This window comes from Microtus pennsylvanicus, chromosome 7, assembly GCF_037038515.1.
Source record: "Microtus pennsylvanicus isolate mMicPen1 chromosome 7, mMicPen1.hap1, whole genome shotgun sequence".
In the NCBI taxonomy this organism is placed as follows: Eukaryota; Metazoa; Chordata; class Mammalia; order Rodentia; family Cricetidae; genus Microtus; species Microtus pennsylvanicus.
The window spans coordinates 77,943,920-77,964,398 of record NC_134585.1 but is presented as its reverse complement, the minus strand read 5'-3'; the positions used below and the strand labels follow the sequence as shown (position 1 = coordinate 77,964,398).

The 20,479-nt window shown below is 38.7% G+C and overlaps 1 protein-coding gene across 2 annotated transcripts in view; it reads right to left on the bottom strand.

The window, feature by feature from the left end:
- LOC142854842 (uncharacterized) overlaps positions 1 to 20,479 on the bottom strand; it is a 36,108-nt gene that overhangs the window by 6,994 nt on the left and 8,635 nt on the right. The window contains exons 3-8 of one of the 2 annotated variants that reach the window (XM_075981183.1): positions 18,427 to 18,554; positions 17,627 to 17,736; positions 17,155 to 17,351; positions 16,157 to 16,405; positions 8,596 to 8,876; positions 7,864 to 8,076 (exon numbers count right to left, since the gene is read on the bottom strand). In XM_075981183.1, coding sequence (XP_075837298.1) covers positions 7,864 to 8,076; positions 8,596 to 8,876; positions 16,157 to 16,405; positions 17,155 to 17,351; positions 17,627 to 17,736; positions 18,427 to 18,554 — 1,178 coding nt within the window. The remainder of the gene's footprint in view (positions 1 to 7,863; positions 8,077 to 8,595; positions 8,877 to 16,156; positions 16,406 to 17,154; positions 17,352 to 17,626; positions 17,737 to 18,426; positions 18,555 to 20,479) is intronic. The other variant, XM_075981185.1, reaches the window with a different exon arrangement.

The window sequence follows — 20,479 nt, the reverse complement described above, 5'->3', positions numbered from 1 at the left end:
AGAATTTTTTTGGGGATTTTGAGGGGGATTACATTGAATATATAGATTGCTTTTGGTAGAATTGCCATTTTTACTATGTTGATTCTATCAATCCACGAGCATGAGAGATCCTTCTATTTTTTGGTATCCTCTTCAATTTCTTTTTTCAAAGACTAAAAGTTCTTGTCAAATAGACCTTTCACTTCCTTGGTTAGAGTTACCCCAAGATACTTTATGCTATTTGTGGCTATCATGAAAGGTGATATTTCTGTGATTTCTCTCTCTGCTTCTTTGTTCTTTGTGTATAGGAGGGTTACTGATTTTTTTGGAGTTGATCTTGTATCCAGCCACATTACTAAAGGTGTTTATCAGCTGTGGGAGTTCTTTGGTAGAGTTTTTGGGGTCGCTTATGTACACTATCATATCATCTGCAAATAATGAAAGTTTGACTTCTTTCTTTCCAATTCGAACTCCCTTGATCTCCATATGTTGTCTTATTGCTATTGCTAGAACTTCCAGCACTATACTGAAGAAGTATGGAGAGACTGGACAGCCTTGTCTTGTTACTCATTTTAGTGGAATGGCTTTAAGTTTCATTCCATTAAATTTGATGTTAGCTGTCATCTTGCTGTATATTGCTTCCATTATATTTAGGTATGAGCCTTGTATCCCTAGTCTGTCCAAGACCTTTATCAAAAAGGGGTGTTGAATTTTGTCAAATGCTTTTTCAGCATCTAATGAAATGATCATATGTATTTTTCTTTGTATTTGTATTTATGATGGATTACATTGATACATTTTTGTATGTTGAACCTGCATCTCTGGGATGAAACCTACTTGATCATAATGGATAATTTTTTGATGTGTTCTTGGATTCAGTTTGCCAGTATTTTATTGAGAATTTTTGCATCGATATTCATGAGTGAGATTGGTCTGTAATTCTCTTTCTTGTTTGAGTCTTTGTGTGGTTTCGGTATCAGGGTAACTGTAGCTTCATAAAAGGAGTTTGGCAATGACTCTTCTGTTTCTATTTTGTGAAACATTAAAGAGTATAGGTATTAGCTCTTCTTGGAAGTTCTGGTAGAATTCTGTATTGAAACCATCTGATCCTGGGCTTTTTTGGTAGGGAGGTTTTTGATGACAGCTTCTAATTTTTCTAGACTTACAGATCTATTTAAATTGTTCACCTGGTCTTGACTTAATTTTGGTATATGGTACTTATCTAAAAAAATCCATTTCTTTCACATTTTCCAATTTTGTGGCATACAAGCTTTTGTAGTAAGATCTGAGGATTCACCAAATTTCCTCTGTGTCTGTGGCTATGTCCACCTTTTCATTTCTGATCTTTGCGTGTTCTCTTTCTGCCTTTTGCAGTTTGTATAGGGGTTTGTCAATCTTGTTGATTTTCTCCAAGAACCAGCTTTTGCGTTTCATTGGATCTTTGGATTATTTTCTGTGTTTCTATTTTCTTGATTTTAGCCCTCAGTTTGATTATTTCCAGTCTTCTACTCCTCCTGGTTGAGTCTGTTTTTTTTCTAAAGCTTTCAGGTGTGCTGTTAAGTCTCTAATGTGAGTTCTTTCTGTTTTCTTTATGTGGGCACTTAGTGTTATGAACTGCTTTCATAGTGTCCCATAGGTTTGGGTATGTTTTGTGTCTTTTTCATTGAATTCAAGGAAGACTTTAATTTCTTTCTTTATTTCTTCCTTGATCCAGATGTGGTTCAGTAGTTGACTGTTCAGTTTCCATGAGTTTGTAGGCTTTCTCGGGGTAGAACTTTTATTGAATTCTAACTTTATTCCGTGGTGATCCAATAGTACACAGGTGATTACTACAATTTTTTGTATCTGTGGATTTTTTCTTTGTTACTGATTATGTGATCAATTTTTTAGAAGGTTCCATGAGATGCTGAGAAGAAGGTATATTCTTTTCTGTTTGGGTGGAATGTTCTATAGATGTCTGTTAAGTCCATTTGGTTCATTACATCTGTTAGTTCTCTTATTTCTCTGTTGAATTCCTGTCTGGTTGACTTGTCCATTGGTGAGAGAGGAGTGTTGAAATCTCCTACTATTAAAGTGTGGGATTTGATGTGAGCTTTGAGTTCTAGTAATGTTTCTTTTACATATGTGGGTGCTTTTATATCAGGGGTGTATATATTCAGGATTGAGACTTCGTCCTGATGAATTGTTCCTGTTATGAGTATAAAGTGTCCATCTCCATCTCTTCTGATTGATTTTAGTTTGAAATCAATTTTGTTGGATATTAGTATAGCCACACCCGCTTATTTCTTTGGTCCCTTTGATTGGAAAACCTTTTTCCAACCTTTAACTCTAAGGTTGTGTCTGTCTTTGAGGTTGAGGTGTGTTTCTTATAAACAGCAGAATGTTGGATCCTGTTTTCGTATCCATTCTCTTAACCTATGCCTTTTTATAGGTGAATTGAGTCCATTGGTATTAAGTGATATTAATGACCAGTGGTTGTTAACTCTGGTTATTTTTTTTTGGTGTTAGTGTTTGTGTGTTTCCCTTCTTTGAGTTGTGCTGGTGGAGGGTTCTCAGATGCCTGTGCTATTATGTGTGTTGCTGGCTTTTTTGGTTTGTGGTTTTCCGTATTTTTTGTAAGGTTGGGTTTGTGGCTACATATTGTTTAAATCTGTTTTTGTCCTGGAATATTTTGTTTTCTCCATTGATGGTGAATGCAAGCTTTGCTGGGTATAATAGTCTGGGCTTGCATCTGTGGTCTCTTGGTGTCTGCAGCACATATATCCAAGACCTTCTGGCTTTCATGGTTTCCATTGAGAAGTCAGCTATAATTCTGATAGGTTTCCCTTTATATGTTACTTGACCATTTTCCTTTGCAGCTTTTAATATTCTTTCTATATTCTGTATGTTTTACATTTTGATTATTATAGGGTAAGGGGATTTTTTTGATCCAGTCTATTTGGTGTTCTGTATGCTTCTTGTACCTTCATAGTAATATCCTTCTTTAGGTTGGGAAAGTTTTCCTCTATAATTTTGTTGAATATGTTTTCTGGGCCTTTGAGCTGTAGTTCTTCTCCTTCTTCAACCCCTATTATTCTTAGGTTTGGTCTTTTCATGGTGTCCCAGATTTCCTGGATGTTTTGAGTTAAGAATTTGTTGGATTTGTTATTTCTTTAATCAATGAGTTTATTTCCTCTATAGTATCTTCAGCATCTAAGATTCTTTCTTATATATCCTGTATTCTTTTGGTTATACTTGTCTCTGTAGTTCCTGTTTGTTTACCCAGATTTTCCATATTTTGTCTTCCCTTGGTTTGTGTTTTCTTCATTGCCTCCATTTCATTTTTCAAGTCTTGAACTTTCCCCATTACCTGTTTGATTGCTTTTTCTTTGTTTTCTTGGTTATCTCTGAGAGATTTATTCATTCTTCAACCTTTTTGTTTGTTTTCTCCATTTCTTTAAAGCAGTTTTTTACATCCTGTTTAAGGTCTTCTATTATTTTCATAATGTTACATTTAAAGTCAATTTCTTCTACTTCTTCTGCAATAGAGTGTTCAAGTCTTCTTGTTGTGTGATCCCTGGACTCTGGTGATATCATGTTGCCTTTCAGGTTGTTGGAGGAATTCTTGCATTGGCGCATGTCCATCTCTTACTTCAAATGCAGCCAAGAGAGTCTTGGCATCTTGGTCCAATCTTTGCTGTGACTGACTCTCTGGGTGGATCTCCTCAGTGCAGGAGCAGGAACTGTTTCTGGGCCAAGGACCTTGCAGACAATAGGCTTGGGGGAGGCAGGGTCATGTGGAACAAAGAAGCCCCTGCAGCAGGAGCTGGAGGGGCCCTGTTTTCCTTTCTCAGACCATCTGCCCCACCCCCAGATGGCACACACTCACCAGTCTAGATGGATCTCCTCAACATAGTAACAGGGACTCCTGAAAGTCCAAGGACCCCACAGACAAAAGCAAGGATTAATGTTTTTACTGGCAACTGCTATGCTCTTTTTTTTTAATGTTTCATGTGCATGGGGCTCTAAAGTAAAATGTTCAGCCAAAGAAATCCACCCTGACCTTGAATTCAGGGTCAGGGAAGAAACGTACCTGGGACCTGAAACCAGAACCAATAAAAGAAACACAACATGGCCCTGAAACCAGAGCCAGTGAAAGGAACACACAGTAGCAATGAACAAAGAACCAGTTTTTAAAAATATACCTTTGGCCTGAAACAAAAACCAAATAATTTTACTCTGAGCCTGAAAATAGAGCCAAAGAAAAACACTTTGGTCCTGAAAACAGACCAGTGAAAGAAACCCACATTGGCCCTGAAACTAATGCCAAATCTGTCTCTGACCAACTGAGCATAAAATCAACCAATTTCTGAGCAGAAAACCAACCAATACATGGGCACAAAAACTAGTCACTGAATTTGTTCAAGCTCAAGGGGATCAAAATCTGGCCAATTCTCTATCTGAAAATCTCCCTGGAAAACTCTGCCTCTAAGAAATTCTATATCGGCCCTGTGCCTGTTCAGTTGACAGCTGCCCTTCTCCATGCTGGCAGGGCAGCCACTCTCCTGGATTCCTCCTTCCCAAATATACCTATTGAAGGAGTTTTAGGGTGAAACTCTTCTTTCCCTGCGGTGGAGTAGAATCTCTGCTTTCAAATGCAGTTTGCATAGTGGGGCAGAGGAGCAATGGACCTCTTTGCTAGGAAAATCCCTTAGGGAAGTGGTGCAGAAGTACCAGCTTTTGGCAGGCACTGTAAAAGACTTTTTACATTTACATTTTACTTTTACATTTCTGCAGTGGTTCCTCCCTTAGCAGAGTGAAGCAGAAGAAGTAATAGCTGGGCCAGAGTTGAGAAGAAAGGGCCCTCACTGCTGGGAAACTCCCTTAGGGGAGGGGAGCAGAGTTCAGCTGTAAGTTCTCTGGGAGAGGAAAAGGATTGTCACATCCTGTGTGGAAACCAACATCCACCAGAACCCAACTTCAGGTACAGTCTGACTTTCCGACAAGTCAGGATACCTTTACCTGACAGTTGCAGGATTTCCAGATACCTTCCATTCACAAATGTAGGTATAGCCTGACTTCCTGTCAAGCCAGGATACCTTTCTCTTAGAGCTGTAGTTGCTATCCAGGATACCTTCTCTTCACAACTTCAGGTATAGCTTGACTTCCCAACAGTCAGGATACCTTTGCCTCCAGAGTAAAACTTGCAGGTATATCAGGACTTCACACAAGTCAGGATGCACTTTTCCCTTCAGGTATGTAAATCTTTCAGGTGTACCCTGACTTCTAATAGTCAGGATATATTTCCCTCTAGAACAGTAACATTTGCAGTTATAACCTGACTTCCGGACAAGTCAGGATACCTTTCCCTCTAGGGTTGTAACTCTTCCAGGTATTACCCGACTTTCAGTAGTCAGGTTATCTTTCCCTCTAGTGGTGTAGAGGTTTAACACTTGCAGGGGCCATATACAGAAAAAATATCCTCCTTAGTGCAAAAGGTAAATCAATCAAAAACAGGCAAGAAATTTTTGATCTCCTAGATGCCCTATGGAATCTGAGATAGCCGGACACTAGGGAAGTGGACTCCACCCTTAATAATGCTCCTGCTGTTGATTCCAATCCTACCAGAACTGCCTACCTATTTAATGACTTTTTCCAGAGATGGCCCATTGGGTTGACTAAACAGTCATGTTGCAACAGATGCATAAACCTATCCCAGATTCTGAGAAGGGCTTTAAACAAACAGCTTTGTGAGAACACCCATCTTGGTAAAACAAAATTATTCACATTGTGGTTTAAAAGTTATCTCATTCTGTCCCTAAATTCTATGCTTTAATTGTTTCCAGAAGCCAGGCTGCCCACACTGGACCAGAGCAGGACCAGGAGCACAGGAAAGGGGAAAAATTGTGCTGCTGGAGTCTTGGAAAATAGAGTTCATTTGAGGTAAGGCCCAGGCCCTATGGACTTAGATATCTGCTGGTATGGGTAGGAGCCTTCTTGGGTTGGGCAGAAGATTTTACAGCAAAAGGAGAGGCAGCTTCCACACTGGCAAAAAAAAAAAAAGCTGCTATAATATATCATCTACAGGTTTCCCTTTCACAATGCACAAAACGGACCAGCTTTTGTATCTCAGATTATACAGGAATTGTCTAAGTCTTTGTGGATAAATTGTAAACAACATTGTGCATATCATTTCCAGAACTCAAAGCAGGTAGAAAGAATGAATGGCACCTTAAAGGAGACCTTCACGAAAACTTGAGACTAGCAAGGACTGGATGGCAATCTTCCCCTTTGCTGTTCTTTTGGTTATAAATACTCCTTAGGAGTTGACCCCCTATGAGATTATATTTGGGATCCCCTGTCATAGCATCAAATCTGAGGTCCCAGTGAGATACCAAACCTTACTTTGCTTAAGTTGAGACAGGCCCTGCAGCCTACCCAAGATGGGTTATGCCCCCTGCTATGGCACATATATGAGAATCCTCTAGCCCCCAAAACTTCAGAGCTACAAGCCAGGAGACTTCACCTGGGACAGACATCAGTAGGAGGAGCCTTGCATCCTTTCTGGAAGTTACCCCACACTGTTATCCTGAACACCCTATCAGCTGTGAAAGAGGATAAAATTAAGTTCTGTGTACATCACTCCAACATAAAATGAGTTACAGTAGGACAAGCCAGCAAAGACAAAAACAAAAGGTGTATATTATGACTCCATCCACAATAAAGAAAGCTACAATTCATTTCTATCTGACTTTCCTGTTCTCTATAATGGTATCGATAGCCAACAACCAACATATGTCAATCCCAATGTTATGGGGGAACAATGCTGCTTGTATGCTACCCACAGGGGAGTGATCAGGCACAGTCTGAGCCTAGTTAGACAAAAAAAAAAAGAAGGGAAAGGGAACAAACCCAATCAGTTTCATGGAGCTGGTTTGAATCCCTTTGCAACTGGTCACCAGGGATCACTACCCTGATAACAGGAATAGTATAATTCTAGTAATCATGCCATGTGCAACCTCCCTGCTAAACTCTATCTCCTGCTTCATTCAAAAGAGGATAATGCAGTTAAAATCCTAGTCCTGGGGGTTTAGTACGGCCACTTAAAGGACATGATTTGATGACCCATTTGAAGAGGGGGAAATGTTAGCTAGTTAGTAGCGTGAATTCCATTTTTTTCCAGGCCATTCTTCCCTGAGCTGATACACACAATTTTTGAGGCTAAAGTGAAACCCCAAACTCCTGGAGCAGAAGTCTAGAATAAAGCTATACCATGAACATTCCTCCCCTTCTGATTGGTTGGCCCCCACACTGGGGCCAAAAATAAACCACAGGACTACCTGATAGGTTGAAAGTGTACCACCATGGAAATTACCCAACTGTTTCTCCGAATATTACATTATGATACTAAGGAGCTGTCTGTTTCTGATTTTCTTCTTTAAATCTGAGTGATTCTCCCTAAGGGATCTACATACTGAAACCTGACTCCTTGATTTATCAGTTTTCAAATAAGTTTTTGTCTTGCTAGAATAGTACGGGGCTGGGGAAGTGATAGACAAAGAGGTATGGATGATAAACCTGATTGTCTTTTAAAGCGAGTTTGCAGCTCACATTGATGAATTATAAGTTTTGTTTTTGAATCCTTTGCAAGACAAAGAGTCCAGCTGAAACACATGGTGATAATCACACTGGTGGTTAATGTGATCGTTCTATGTAAACTCATGTTAAATGAGTGCATTGTCTCTGATGAGTAGGCAGAACATATCCAGTGTGACAACCTTCACTTAAAAAATGTTAAAGAAGCATATGCCTGGAATGGAGACCTTCTCACTACGCTGCTTGGGGTCAATCTGCAGTCTCAAAGAGGTCAGCAACTTCCCAGAACATACATCTAATCTTGCTTACCTGAATCCCCTTCTTGGGTTCTTCATAATACTTTTTCTTCAACTCCTGTATCTTCTGCATAAAAAGATGATATCCCCCTGGTTTAGAATAAACTCCCTGTTTCACATCTTCTTCTAGTGGGCTGAAAATATCTTGAAGCAGTGCTAAGCAGCGATCTGAGGATTCTTGCACATTCTTCTTAAGGAATTCCTCTAGCTTTTTTTCTAAACTGGTCTTTGACGTAAGAACAAAAAGAAATTATTAAGAAGAGAAAGAAGCCTGAGTTTGCCAGATTTTTACTGGCATAATTTTTGCTCCTTGAATGTAGAATTCAGAGCAGAGATTTACATTTTTAGAGATAAACTGCTTTTTTTTTCAGTCTGGGCCAGAGATTTCACATGAAATAAATACGATTCAATGCCATTTGCCTCTAATAGTTTACGCTTTTTTTTCACTTTCGGTTTGGATATTGAATTAATCAACTGACACTGGGCATGAAGCTTGATCAGAAACACTAATTACTTCTCTGTACTTAACAAAGGAAGAATGTTACTAGCTTGTATGGAAAGGACAGATATTTTACAACTTTGAGTCTTTGATAATCCATTTTCTCCTATTAGCGTGATTAAGAAAGGGCATCTGTAACTACTTTAAAATCTAGGAACAGCTGCCTTCCTCCAGCAGAGAATTCATTTTTCCATAGCATTTTACCTTCAAAAATCTACTTCCAGGTGACTTTGAGAGGAAAATTACCTCTAGTTGTGTTAGGAACACTTGATTGATGTCTTTGAAGGAATTTTGCATGAAAATCTTGATGGCTTCTTTCTCACTGGCCCTGTGCACATCAGTCAGCTCCTGGAGAGTCTCTGTGGGCCACTGCAATTTCTGGCTCATCTGCTGGACATAGTGAGCAATGGCTTTTTGCACTGCAGCCGTATTCTCTGCCTGGGACAAAGCGAGGACAGCATTCTCCATGCAGAGCTGACTCCCACTGCTGATGGCATTGACATAGGTTATCACCAAACTCACTAATCCTACAACCAGAAAACAGTTGACAACATTTGGTACAGATGTATGAAGACAACACTCATACATGTAATTTTGGATGTGCCACTCCTTGATGCCTTAAACCAATAGTATCCTTAGTTTCATTTGGAAGAATGACAGACCGGATAATCTCAGTCTCTACCTAACACTGATGGGATTAGAACTTCTCTGTACAAAGATCCTTTCATGAGGTGTGTGGGAACCCAAAGGCTAAGCATGTTAGATGAAGATGATATGTTTCTTTGTCTAGGCAATGTTTGTGTCCATTTTAATGCAAGCTCCATGAGAAAGTGCTCCATACCTTTTTCATGTTTGACTGTGTTATTAGCCCTGTCCATAGTAAGCATTTCATTCCAATTCAGGAGTAATACCTGCCCTCCATTCAATATTTTTTCATCCAGTTAACAAGAATAAATGTTTTCATTAGTATAAATAAACATTCCATATGTGATAATGTGACAATAACTAGTTCTGTGTGGATTTTACTGAACTTACATTTCAATGTTAAGAGCCATACTTGTGGGACCCAGCAAGCTACTAGCCCCATCCCACCCCCAAACTTGCATATCCCCCTACAACCTTGGTGTAACTCTGAGAAACAGCTTGCTATAATACACAGAGGGCCAGAAGGTGAGTTAGCAGCCACATGACAGGACACTCCACCCTCTAGGACCACCACTGCAAAACCCCTGGCCCCTTTCCCAACTGCCTTGGCTTCTCTAGCCAGCCAGCAGGAGAGTTTCTTGCATGAGGTTGCCCCAAATAGCCACTCCCATCCGCCGGACTCTGCAAGCTAGTAGCTGCCCCCAAACTTGTCTAACCTGCTGCAACCTCAGTGGAACTCTGAAACACAGCTTGCTACAGTGCACGGAGGGCCAAAATAGAGGACCAATAGAGGAAGTCTAAAGCATAAGCTGTGACTCCACAGAGTGGACAAAGAGAGTGAACCAGAAGAGAAGACAAAGAGAGCAGGTTAAGAGAGACCTCTGTGGCTCCCCGAGACACAGATATTGACCTAGAGATCAGACCAAGAACAATTTCCAAAGAGTCAGAAAGCCACTGCAAAGATCTGACCAAGAAGCAAAGACACTGGAGCATCAGCTGAAGGAAGAGCTGGGTACGAACCAATTCAGAGTATGTCCAACAACCTAAAAAGCAACATGGTAAAAACAGAAGCCAATGGTCACACAAGAGGAAGACTTGATTTTCCTAACCTAGAAGAAGCAGAAGAATATCATTTTAAATGTAACTTTATGATGATGATGGAGACTTTACAGAGGAAATGAAAAACTCTTAAAGAAATGGAGGAAAAGACAAAAACTTGGGAGAAATTAATAAATCCCTCAAAAAAAAAAACCCTAGAAAAAGAAAAAGCAATCAAAGAGGTGAACCAAACAGTTCAGGACATGAAAACCGAAATAGAGGCAATAAAGAAAACACAAATGGACAGAATTCTGGTTAGGAAAAATCTGGGTAAAGGAACAGGAATTACAGAGGCAACTATAACCAACAGAGTACCAAGATGGGAGAGAAAATCTCAGATCTTGACGATACTATAGAGGAAATTGAATCACTGGTCAAAGAAAACATTAGATTCACAAAATACTAACACAAAAAAGTTCCAGGAAATCTGGGATACTATGAAAAGACCAAACCTAAGAATAATAATGATAGAAGCAGGAGAAAAACTCTAACTCAAAGGCATGAAAATATATTCAACAAAATACAAAAAGAAGAAAACTTTCCAAACCTAAAGAAAACTATCCCTATGAAGGTACAAGAAGCTTATAGAACACCAAAGAGAATGGCCAAATAGACTGGATCAAAAAAAATCCCCTCACCATATAATAATCAAAATGTAAATCATACAGAATAAAGAAAGAATACTAATGGCTACAAAAGGAAAAGGTCCAGTAACATATAAAGGTAAACTTATCAGAATTACACCTGACTTCTCAATAGAAACCATGAAGGCAAGAAGGTCCTGGACAGATGTGCAGACACTAGGAAACCACAAATGCAAGCCAAAACTACGATACCCAGCAAAACTTTCATTCACCATCAATGGAGAAAACCATATTTAAACAATACATATCCACAAACACAGCCCTACAAAAAGTACTAGAAGGAAACCCCCAACACAAGAAAGCTAATTGCACCCACTAAAAACAAGAAACAGATAGCCTCCCACCAGGAAACCCCCCCCAAAAAAAGGGAAGCACAGAATCATTACCACCGAAAAATAACAGGAATTAGAAGTCACTGGTCACTAATATCTCTTATTATCAATGGACTCAATTCATCTATAAAAAGACACAGTCTAAGAGAATGGATATGAAAAGAGGATCTAGCCTTCTGCTGTATACAAGAAACACACTGCAACCTCAAAGACAGGCATCACCTCAGAGTAAAGGTGTGGGAAAAGGTTTTTCCAACCAAATGAACCTAAGGAACAAGTGGGTGCAGTTATCCTAATATTTAACAAAATAGATTTCAAACTAAAATCAATTAGAAAAGATGGAAAAGGACACATTATACTCATCACAGGAACAATTGATCAAGATGAAATCTCAATCCTGAATATCTATGCCCCTAATATGAGCACCCACATATGTAAAAGAAACATTACTAAAGCTTAAATCACACATCAAATCTTAATAGTAGGAGACTTCAACACTCCACTCTTGCCAATGGACAGGTCCACCAGAGAGAAACTTATCAAAGAAATAAGAGAACTAACAAATGTCTTGACTCAAATGGACTTAACAGACTTCTATAAAACATTCCAATTGAACACAAAGGAACATACCTTCTCCTCAGTACCTCATGGAACCATCTCTAAAATTGACCACAAACTCGGTAACAAAGTAAACCTCCACAGATACAAAAGAAAAAGGAATAACTCCCTGTATCTTATTGGAACACCATGGTTTAAAGTTAGAATTAAAAACAGAAAACAACAAAAAAAATCACTACTCTAAGAAAGCCTACAAACTCATGGAAATTGAAGTGTTAACTATTGAACCACACCTGGGTCAAGGACGAAATAAAGAAAGAAATGAAAAATTTCCTAGAATTCAATGAAAATAAATACATCATGTACCCAAACCTATGGGACAATGAAAGCAGTGTAAGAGGAAATTTTATAGTACTAAGTGCCCTCATAAAGAAAATGGAGAAATCTCATACTAGTAACTTAACAACATACCCAAATCTCTAGAACAAAAAGAAACAGACTTACCCAGGAGGAGTATAAGACAGGAAATAATCAAATTGAGGGCTTAAATATATAAAATAGAAACAATAAAAACAATACAAAGAATCAATGAGACAAAGAGCTGGTTCTTTGAAAAAAGTCAATAAAATAGACAAACCATTATCCAAACTAATCAAAAGGCAGAAAGAAAGCATCCAAATTAGAAATGAAAGGGGGGACAGAGCAATAGACACTGAGGGAGTGCAGAGAGAATCGTTAGGTCATATTACAAAAACCTATATTCCACAAAATTGGAAAATGTAAAAGAAACATACAATTTTCTAGATAGATACCCTATATCAAAATTAAATCAGGACCAGTTGAACAATTTAAATAGACCTATAACCTTTAAGGACACAGAAGATGTCATCAAAAGCTTCCTAATAAAAAAAAAAAAACAGGCCTGGATGGTTTTAGTGCAGAATTCTACCAGAACTTCCAAGAAGAGCTCAAACCTATACTCCTCAAAATGTTACACATAATAGAAACAGAAGGAACATTGCCAAACATTTTATGAGACTATTACCCTGATAGTGAAACCACAAAAAGACTCAACCAAGAAAGAGAATTACAGACCAATCTCACTCATGAACATAGATGCAAAAATACTCAATAAAATACTGGGAAATTGAATCTAAGAAAACATCAAAAAATCATCAAGATCAAGTCAGTTTTATCCTAGAGATGCACGGGTGGTAAAATATACAAAAATCTATCAATGTAATCCATCATATAAATAAACCGAAAGAAAAAAACCCTATAATCATCTCATTAGATGCTGAAAAAGCATTTGACAAAATCCAATACCCCTTCAAGATAAAAATCTTGGAGAGATCAGGAATACAAGGAACATATCTAAATATAATAAAAGCAACATACAGCAATCCTTTAGCCAACATCAAATTAAATTGAGAGAAACTCAAAGCAATTCCACCAAAATCAGGAATAAAACAAGGCTCTCCACTCCCTATATCTTCAGCACAGTTCTTAAAGTTCTGGCTATAGCAATAAGCCAACAAAAGGAGATCAAGGGAATTCAAATTGGAAAGGAAGAAGCCAAGCTTTTGTTATTTGCAGATTACATGATAGCATATATAAGTGACCCCCAAAGCTACCAGGTAATTCTTACAGGTAATAATTACCTTCAGTAATGTAGCAGGATACAAGATCAACTCAAAAAAAAAAAAATCAGTAGCACTCCTATAGACAAACAATAAATAGGTTGAGAAAGAAATCAGAGAAACATCACCTCTCACAATAGCCACAAATAACATAAAATATCTTGAAGTAACATTAATCAAAGAAGTGAAAGGCCTATTTGGCATAAACTTTAAGACTTCGAAGAGAAAAGTTGAAGAGGATACCAGAAAATGGAAAGACCTCCCATGTTCTCTATAGGGAGAATCAACATATTAAAAATGGCAAGCCTACCATAAACAAACTATAGATTCAATGCAATCTCCTTCAAATTCCCAACACAATTCTTCACAGACCTTGAAAAAACAGTAATCAACTTTTTATTGAAAACCAAAAAGCCCAGAATAGCCAAAATAATCCTGTACAATAAATGAACTTCTGGAGGTATCACCATCCCTGATATCAAGCCCTAGTAGAGAGCTATGATAATGAAAACACCTTGGTAATGGCATTAAAACAGAGAGGCTGACCAATGGAATCAAATCAAAGATTCAGATTTCAATCCACACACCTATGAACACCTGATTTTTGACAAAGAAACTAAAGTTATACAGTGGATTAAAGAAAGTATCTTCAACAAATGGTGCTGAGATAACTGGATGTCAACATGTAGAAGAATGAAAATAGAAACTTATCTATTCCCAAAACTCAAGTCTAAATGGATTAAAGACCCCAATATAAATCCAACCACACTGAACCTGATAAAAAAGAAAGTGATAAGCCTCCAATGCATGGGCACAGGAGACCATTTCCTAAATAAAACTCCAGTAGCACAGACAATAAGAGCATCAATAAAATAAATGGGCATCCTGAAACTGAGAACAATCTGTACAGCAAACGACAGAGTCAATAAGACAAAAAAAAAAGACAGCCTACTGAATGAAGAAAGATCTTCACCAACTACACTCCAGACAGAGGACTGATCTCCAAAATATATAAGAACTCAAGAAATTAGATACCAAAATTCCAAATAACCCACTTTTAAAAATGGGATACAGAACTAAGCAGAGAATTTTCACCAGAAGTATGTCAAATGGCTGACAGTTAAGGATATGTTCAACAACCTTATCCAACAGGGAAATGCAAATCAAAACAACTCTGAGATATAATCGTACACCTGCCAGACTGGCTAAATCAAAAACACCAATGATAGCTTATTCTATAGAGGATGTGAGTAAGGGGAGCACTTATCCATTGCAAATGAGGATGCAAACTTGTACAATCACTTTGGAAATCAGTGTGGCTGTTTCTCAGAAAACTGGGAATCAACCTACCTCAGGGTCCAACTATACTACTCTTGTGTATATACCCAAAAGATGCTCAATCAAACTACAAAGATATCTGTTCAACTATGTCCGTAGCAGCATTATTTCTAATAGCCAGAACCTGGAAACAACCTAGATGCCCATCATTTAGAAGAATGGATAAAGAAAGTGTGGTACATTTATATATTAGAGTACTACTCAGTGGTAAAAAAAAAATCACATCTTGAATTTTGCATGCAAATGATGGAACTAGAAAACACCATCCTGGGAGAGGTAACCCGGACCCAGAAAGATAAATATGGTATGTACTCACTCATAAATGGATACTAGTTATAAACAAAAGATATTCAGCCTATAGTTCATGATCCTAAAAATGCTAAGAAACAAGGTAAACCCTAAGAAAAACATATATACATCCACCTAGAAAGTCAAAATGGAAAAGAAGACTTGACAAAATTGGGAACATAGAGGTGGGGGAGAAGAGAAGGTAGAAAAGGAAGAGGAGGGGAGAAAGGGAGGGTCAAGGAGAACTTGAGGGAATGGGAGAGTTGAGATGGAGGAGTGAGAGAAATGAGAGCAAGGAAAGAGATTGAGGGAGACATTATGGGGTTAGTAAAAAATCTAGCTATAAAGAAATTCTCAAGTATCCAAAAAGATGACCCCAGCTAAGAACCTAAGCAATAGATGAGAGGGTGCCTGAACTGGCTTTGCCCTGTAGTCAGACTGATGAATATCTTAAATATCACCATAAAACCTTCATCCAGCAACTGATGGAAACAGAGGCAGAGACCTGCCTAGGAGCACTAGACTGAGCTTCACAAGTTCCATTGATGAGTGGGAGGAATAAGAATATGAGCAGAGTGATCAAGATCATGATGGGGACACCACTGAAACAGCCTACCTGAGCTAATGGGAGCTCTTCACCAGCAGCCGAACTGAGAGGGAACAAGCATAGGATGAAACTAGTCCCTCTAAATGTGGCTGACAATTGCATGGCTGGGGCAGACTGAGGGACCACTGGAATTGGCACCAGGATTTATCCCTACTGCTTGTACTGGCTTTTTGAGAAAGTATTTCTTTGGATACCTTGCTCAGCCTACATATATTAGGGAAGGCCTTGAACCTTCTCCAAAGCAATGTGCCTTACCCTCTCTGAAGAGAAGATGGGGGTGGGGTAGGGAGGTAGGAGGAGAGAATAGGAGGAGGGGAGGGAGTGATAACTGGAATTGGTATGTAAAATGAAAAAAGATAGTTTGCAAAGCATAAAAGTAGATATAAAAAATTTTTAAAGAGTCATATTTTTAATACTCTGTCTGTTGAACACAGGTTCAGTTTTCTAGTGTAATTTAAAATGTTTTTTCTTTTGCCTCTTTTCTTTTTATCCAACAGGAAAATCTGATAGACAAAAACTATTATAAATGCTAGTATCATGTACAGCTTAGTACTACAGTTCACATAAGTTTACATTTCTTCAAAGCTGAGGTAGATCGTTGCTATCTCCTGATACTATGGCCTACACTGTGAGGAGAAAGACTAGAAAGACACTCACGTGGTCCATTGACCCTGATGCCTCCTGAAAGCGTTTTAACCTTTGAACACTTGAGCATGTAGGAACAGAACCCTGCCACTTGTTCCAGAAAGTCTGGGTCAAGGTCTTGATCCTGCAGCGATTCCAGCTTGCCAAGCTGCCTACCATTTGCTGGTCGTTCAAACACAAAGCATTTCTTCTTTGGGAAGAATTTTTGGATACAGAGTCGAGGCAAATTTAATTCTTTTTCTTTATTTGTTTGGCCAGTACCTAGATGGAGCAAAAACGGGATTTTCAGTCTGGATATTGAAAGGAAGTGTACAATTTTAAATTTGGTCATGTGATCTTTTCTAATCCTAGCTTGTTGTAAGCATAGGTAGGAGGATTATATATTAAAGTCAGCCTGAGTCAGACAGTGAGACCCTGAAAACACAAAACAAACAAAAAGAAGGAAAGAGAAAAGAAAAATAGAAAAGTAGCAGTGATGTTTACGTTAAAGATTTTCAGTCTAGCAATTGCCGAATGCTTTGTTAGGCTTCTCAGGAAAAGGGGCTCATTCTCAGTATTCAACTCACTTAGTGTAATAGAACTGTGTGCAAATAAAATATGTAAACCCTCATGTACAGCATCATTTCATTTCAAAGATTCCTGGCAGCACACCAGCTGCTTGGGGCCCACACTGTTTCAACAGTACACTTAGGATGCTGATAACACTTACTCTAGCTTTTTAAAATACATTTTCATACATACCATATTCTCTGTTTCAATATAAAAACAAATCTGAAGTAACGAGATCAAATTAATCACTGCAAAGGAAAAGATAATGAACAAATAAATTTGTTCCTAGTACAAAAGAGAATGTTTGAGTTAATCTATTAAATCATATATTAAACACTAGTTCTTAGGAATTATTAGCAAGAAGAAATAGATAGACTGTAGGTGCAAGAAAATTATAGACAGAAAAATCTAAATTCTCATATTTAATGATCATACTCATTTATCAGTTGTAAGTCTCTTACCATATATGGGCCTCAGGGAATGCTCTAAGTATTCATCTGGGGAGATGCATTTTCCATCTACTCTCAGTTCAAGAGTGAAGTCCCTCAGAGCCCACACGAAATCCGGGAAGAAGCTCACAAATTCATCTGAAACGTCCACCTCATGCTGGTCAGATGAGGATCTTTTTCTGATTCTGTCTGTTAGCTCTGTCACATAGCTGAACAGATAATTAAGGAAAGCCCCGGAAACAACCAGAGCACCAACCACAGATCCAGAGTCAACATCCCATAGTAGTTCCACATCTTCCTTGAGCCTAGCCCCAAACCTTCATTTGTTTGTTCCAAACCTCTGGAAGAACACTGTAGCTATATACACATGAGATGTTTTTTATGTTTTGTGCTTCATTAACCAAGAACCAGAGTCATGGAGCTGGTTTAGGAGACTAGGTCACCCCACTCATTCTGGTGCTGTTTTGGACCTCAGAAAGGATACTGCAGCCGGTCCATGGCCTGCTGGTTGATGGCTCCCATGCTGTTGTACACAAAGGTGCTGCTTAGAAGTACAGCCAGGGCAAAGATCCAGCAGTCGTTCTGGTTGTCACCCTGGAAGTACGAACATACATGGGCAAGGATTATGTTTTGTTCTTATGTTACTTTCCAGATCAGTAGTGCTAAAATATATTCACTTTATTAGAGAGGATTTTCATCGTAAGGACATTCAATTTTTTGTGACCTATGCAAGGTACAAACAAAAAAAGAGAAACAGCAATAAACCTATAGATGCCGTCCACAGCATTAAAGGATGAATGTTAATTTGGTTTGTGATTCTTTCTCAATGATTCTCACTAGTCCTGCTTTGCTCATTGTTAGTGTTTCAATACCACAAACTACCACATTCCTTTTTTAGAGTCAACTTGTACTATTTTCTCATCTTTGCTGTTTGAACATAACTATATGCCATGTAAATTAAAAAAATGATGAAATTTAAAAACTTCTTCAAAAATATGGAAACAGTGAGAAGGCTTGATATGTATAGAAAGCTTGCTGCCCAGCCTTAGAGTCTGAGTTGAAACCCCAGAAATCTCATGGTGAAAAAGAGAACTGACCCTACATGTTGTCCTCTAACCTCCACATGGGCATTGTAGCACATGCACCATGGCACATGCAACACAACACAGACCCAGGCGCAAGCATGCAAGCACACACACACACACAAAATAAAGTTTTTAAAGCAGCATAGTAAAATATTCAAAGATGAGGGGCTGAATTGTACCCTGAGCCCTCAATCCTTACTTTCTCAACATCTCCCAGACCCTCAGTGTCAAGCAGAACTAGAGTGGAGCCTTCCTTCTGGGGATGAGGTAAACACCACATCCAGATCCCTTTGGTGTGAGACTGCACTGTGGAGCCCAGAGAGAAGCCTGAAAAGCAGAAAGGTAAAGAGGCATTAGACTTGTAGAAACAAGTGCTTCAAGAAAGTGATACTAGAGCCTACTTGGGTGCTGGGACCGAATCCGAATCGGGGGGGGGGGGGGGACAACTGGGAGGGCGGTAGTTCCTTTGTCTCAATAGCCTGCCTGCAGCAAGCAAGGTAGGCCCTTTGTTTACGAGCTACCCAAGCAGCACGGAGATCCGATCTGGGCACCAGGAGAGCCATCACTGGGGAGTGATATCACTGGGAAGCTACATCAGTGGGCAAGGAGACCTGATCCTATAAAAGAAGGTCCATAGGGGAGTATTGAGAGGAAGAGATGGGCAGGCACCAATGCAAGAATTCACCCAACAATCTGAAAAAAAACATGAAACCACCAGAAGCCAGCGACCTCACAACAGGAGGACATGAACACCTTAATCAAGAAGAAGTAGAAAAAATTGACTTCATGAAACTGATTGACACCCTTAAACAGCATGTAAAAAATGCCCTTATAGAAATGGATGAGAAGTATAACAGAAAGTTCGAGGAATTGAGTAAATCAGTGAATGATACCCTAGGAAACCAAGGAAAAACAATCAAGCAGATAATGGAAACAGTTCAAGACTTGAAAACTGAAATGGAGGCAAAGAAGAAAACACAAACAGAGGGTCGGCTGGACATGGAAAATCTAGGTAAATGAACAGAGACTACAGAAACAAGCATAACCAGCAGAATACAAGAGATAGAAGAAAGAATCTCAGATTCTGAAGATAACCTAGAGAAAATAAACGCACTGATCAAAGAAAACAGCAAGTCCAACAAACTCTCATCACAAAACATTCAGGAAATATGGGACACAATAAAAAGACCAAACCTAAGAATAATTGGAGTAGAAGATGGAGAAGAAGTGCAGCTCAATGGTCCAGAAAATATATTTAATAAAATTATAGAAGAAAACTTTCCCAACCTAAAGAAAGATGTACCTATGAATGTTCAAGAAGCATACAGAACACCGAATAGGCTAGATAAAAAAAAAAACATCCCCACACCATATATAATCAAAACACAAAGCATACAGAATAAAGAAAGAATATTAAGAGCAGCAAAGGAAAAAGGCCAAGTTACTTATAAAGGTAAACCTATCAGACTTACACATGACTTCTCTATGGAAACCATGAAAGCCAGAAGGTCCTGGATAGATGTACTGCAAAACTAAAAGACCATGGATGAAAGCCCAGACTACTGTACCCAGCCAAGCTTTCGTTCACTATAAATGGAGAAAATAAAATTTTCCAGGATAAAAACAAATTTAAACAATACGCAGCCACAAATCCAGCCTTACAGAAAGTAATAGAAGGAAAATTACTAACCAGCGAGTCCAACAATGACCACAATAACTCAGACATCTAGAGACCCATCACCAACGCAACTCAAAGAAGGGAAACACACAAACTATACTACTAAAAAAGTGACCGGAGTTAACAACCACTGGTCATTAATATCACTTAATGTCAATGGACTCAACTCACCTATAAAAAGGCACAGGCTAAGAGATTGGATACGAAAACAGGATCCAATATTCTGCTGTTTACAAGAAACACACCTCAACCACAAAGACAGGCACCTACTCAGAGTAAAGGGCTGGGAAAAGGCTTATCAAGCAAATGGACCTAAGAAACAAGCAGGTGTGGCCACACTAATTTCTAACAAAGTTGAGTTCAAACTTAAATCAATCAGAAGAGATGGAGAGGGACATTTTATACTCATAACAGGAACAATTCATCAGGATGAAGTCTCAATCCTGAATATCTATGCCCTTAATATAAAAGCACCCAGGTACGTAAAAGAAACATTACTAAAACTCAAGGCAGCCATCAAACCGCACACACTAATAGTAGGAGACTTCAACACTCCTCGCTCACCAATGGACAG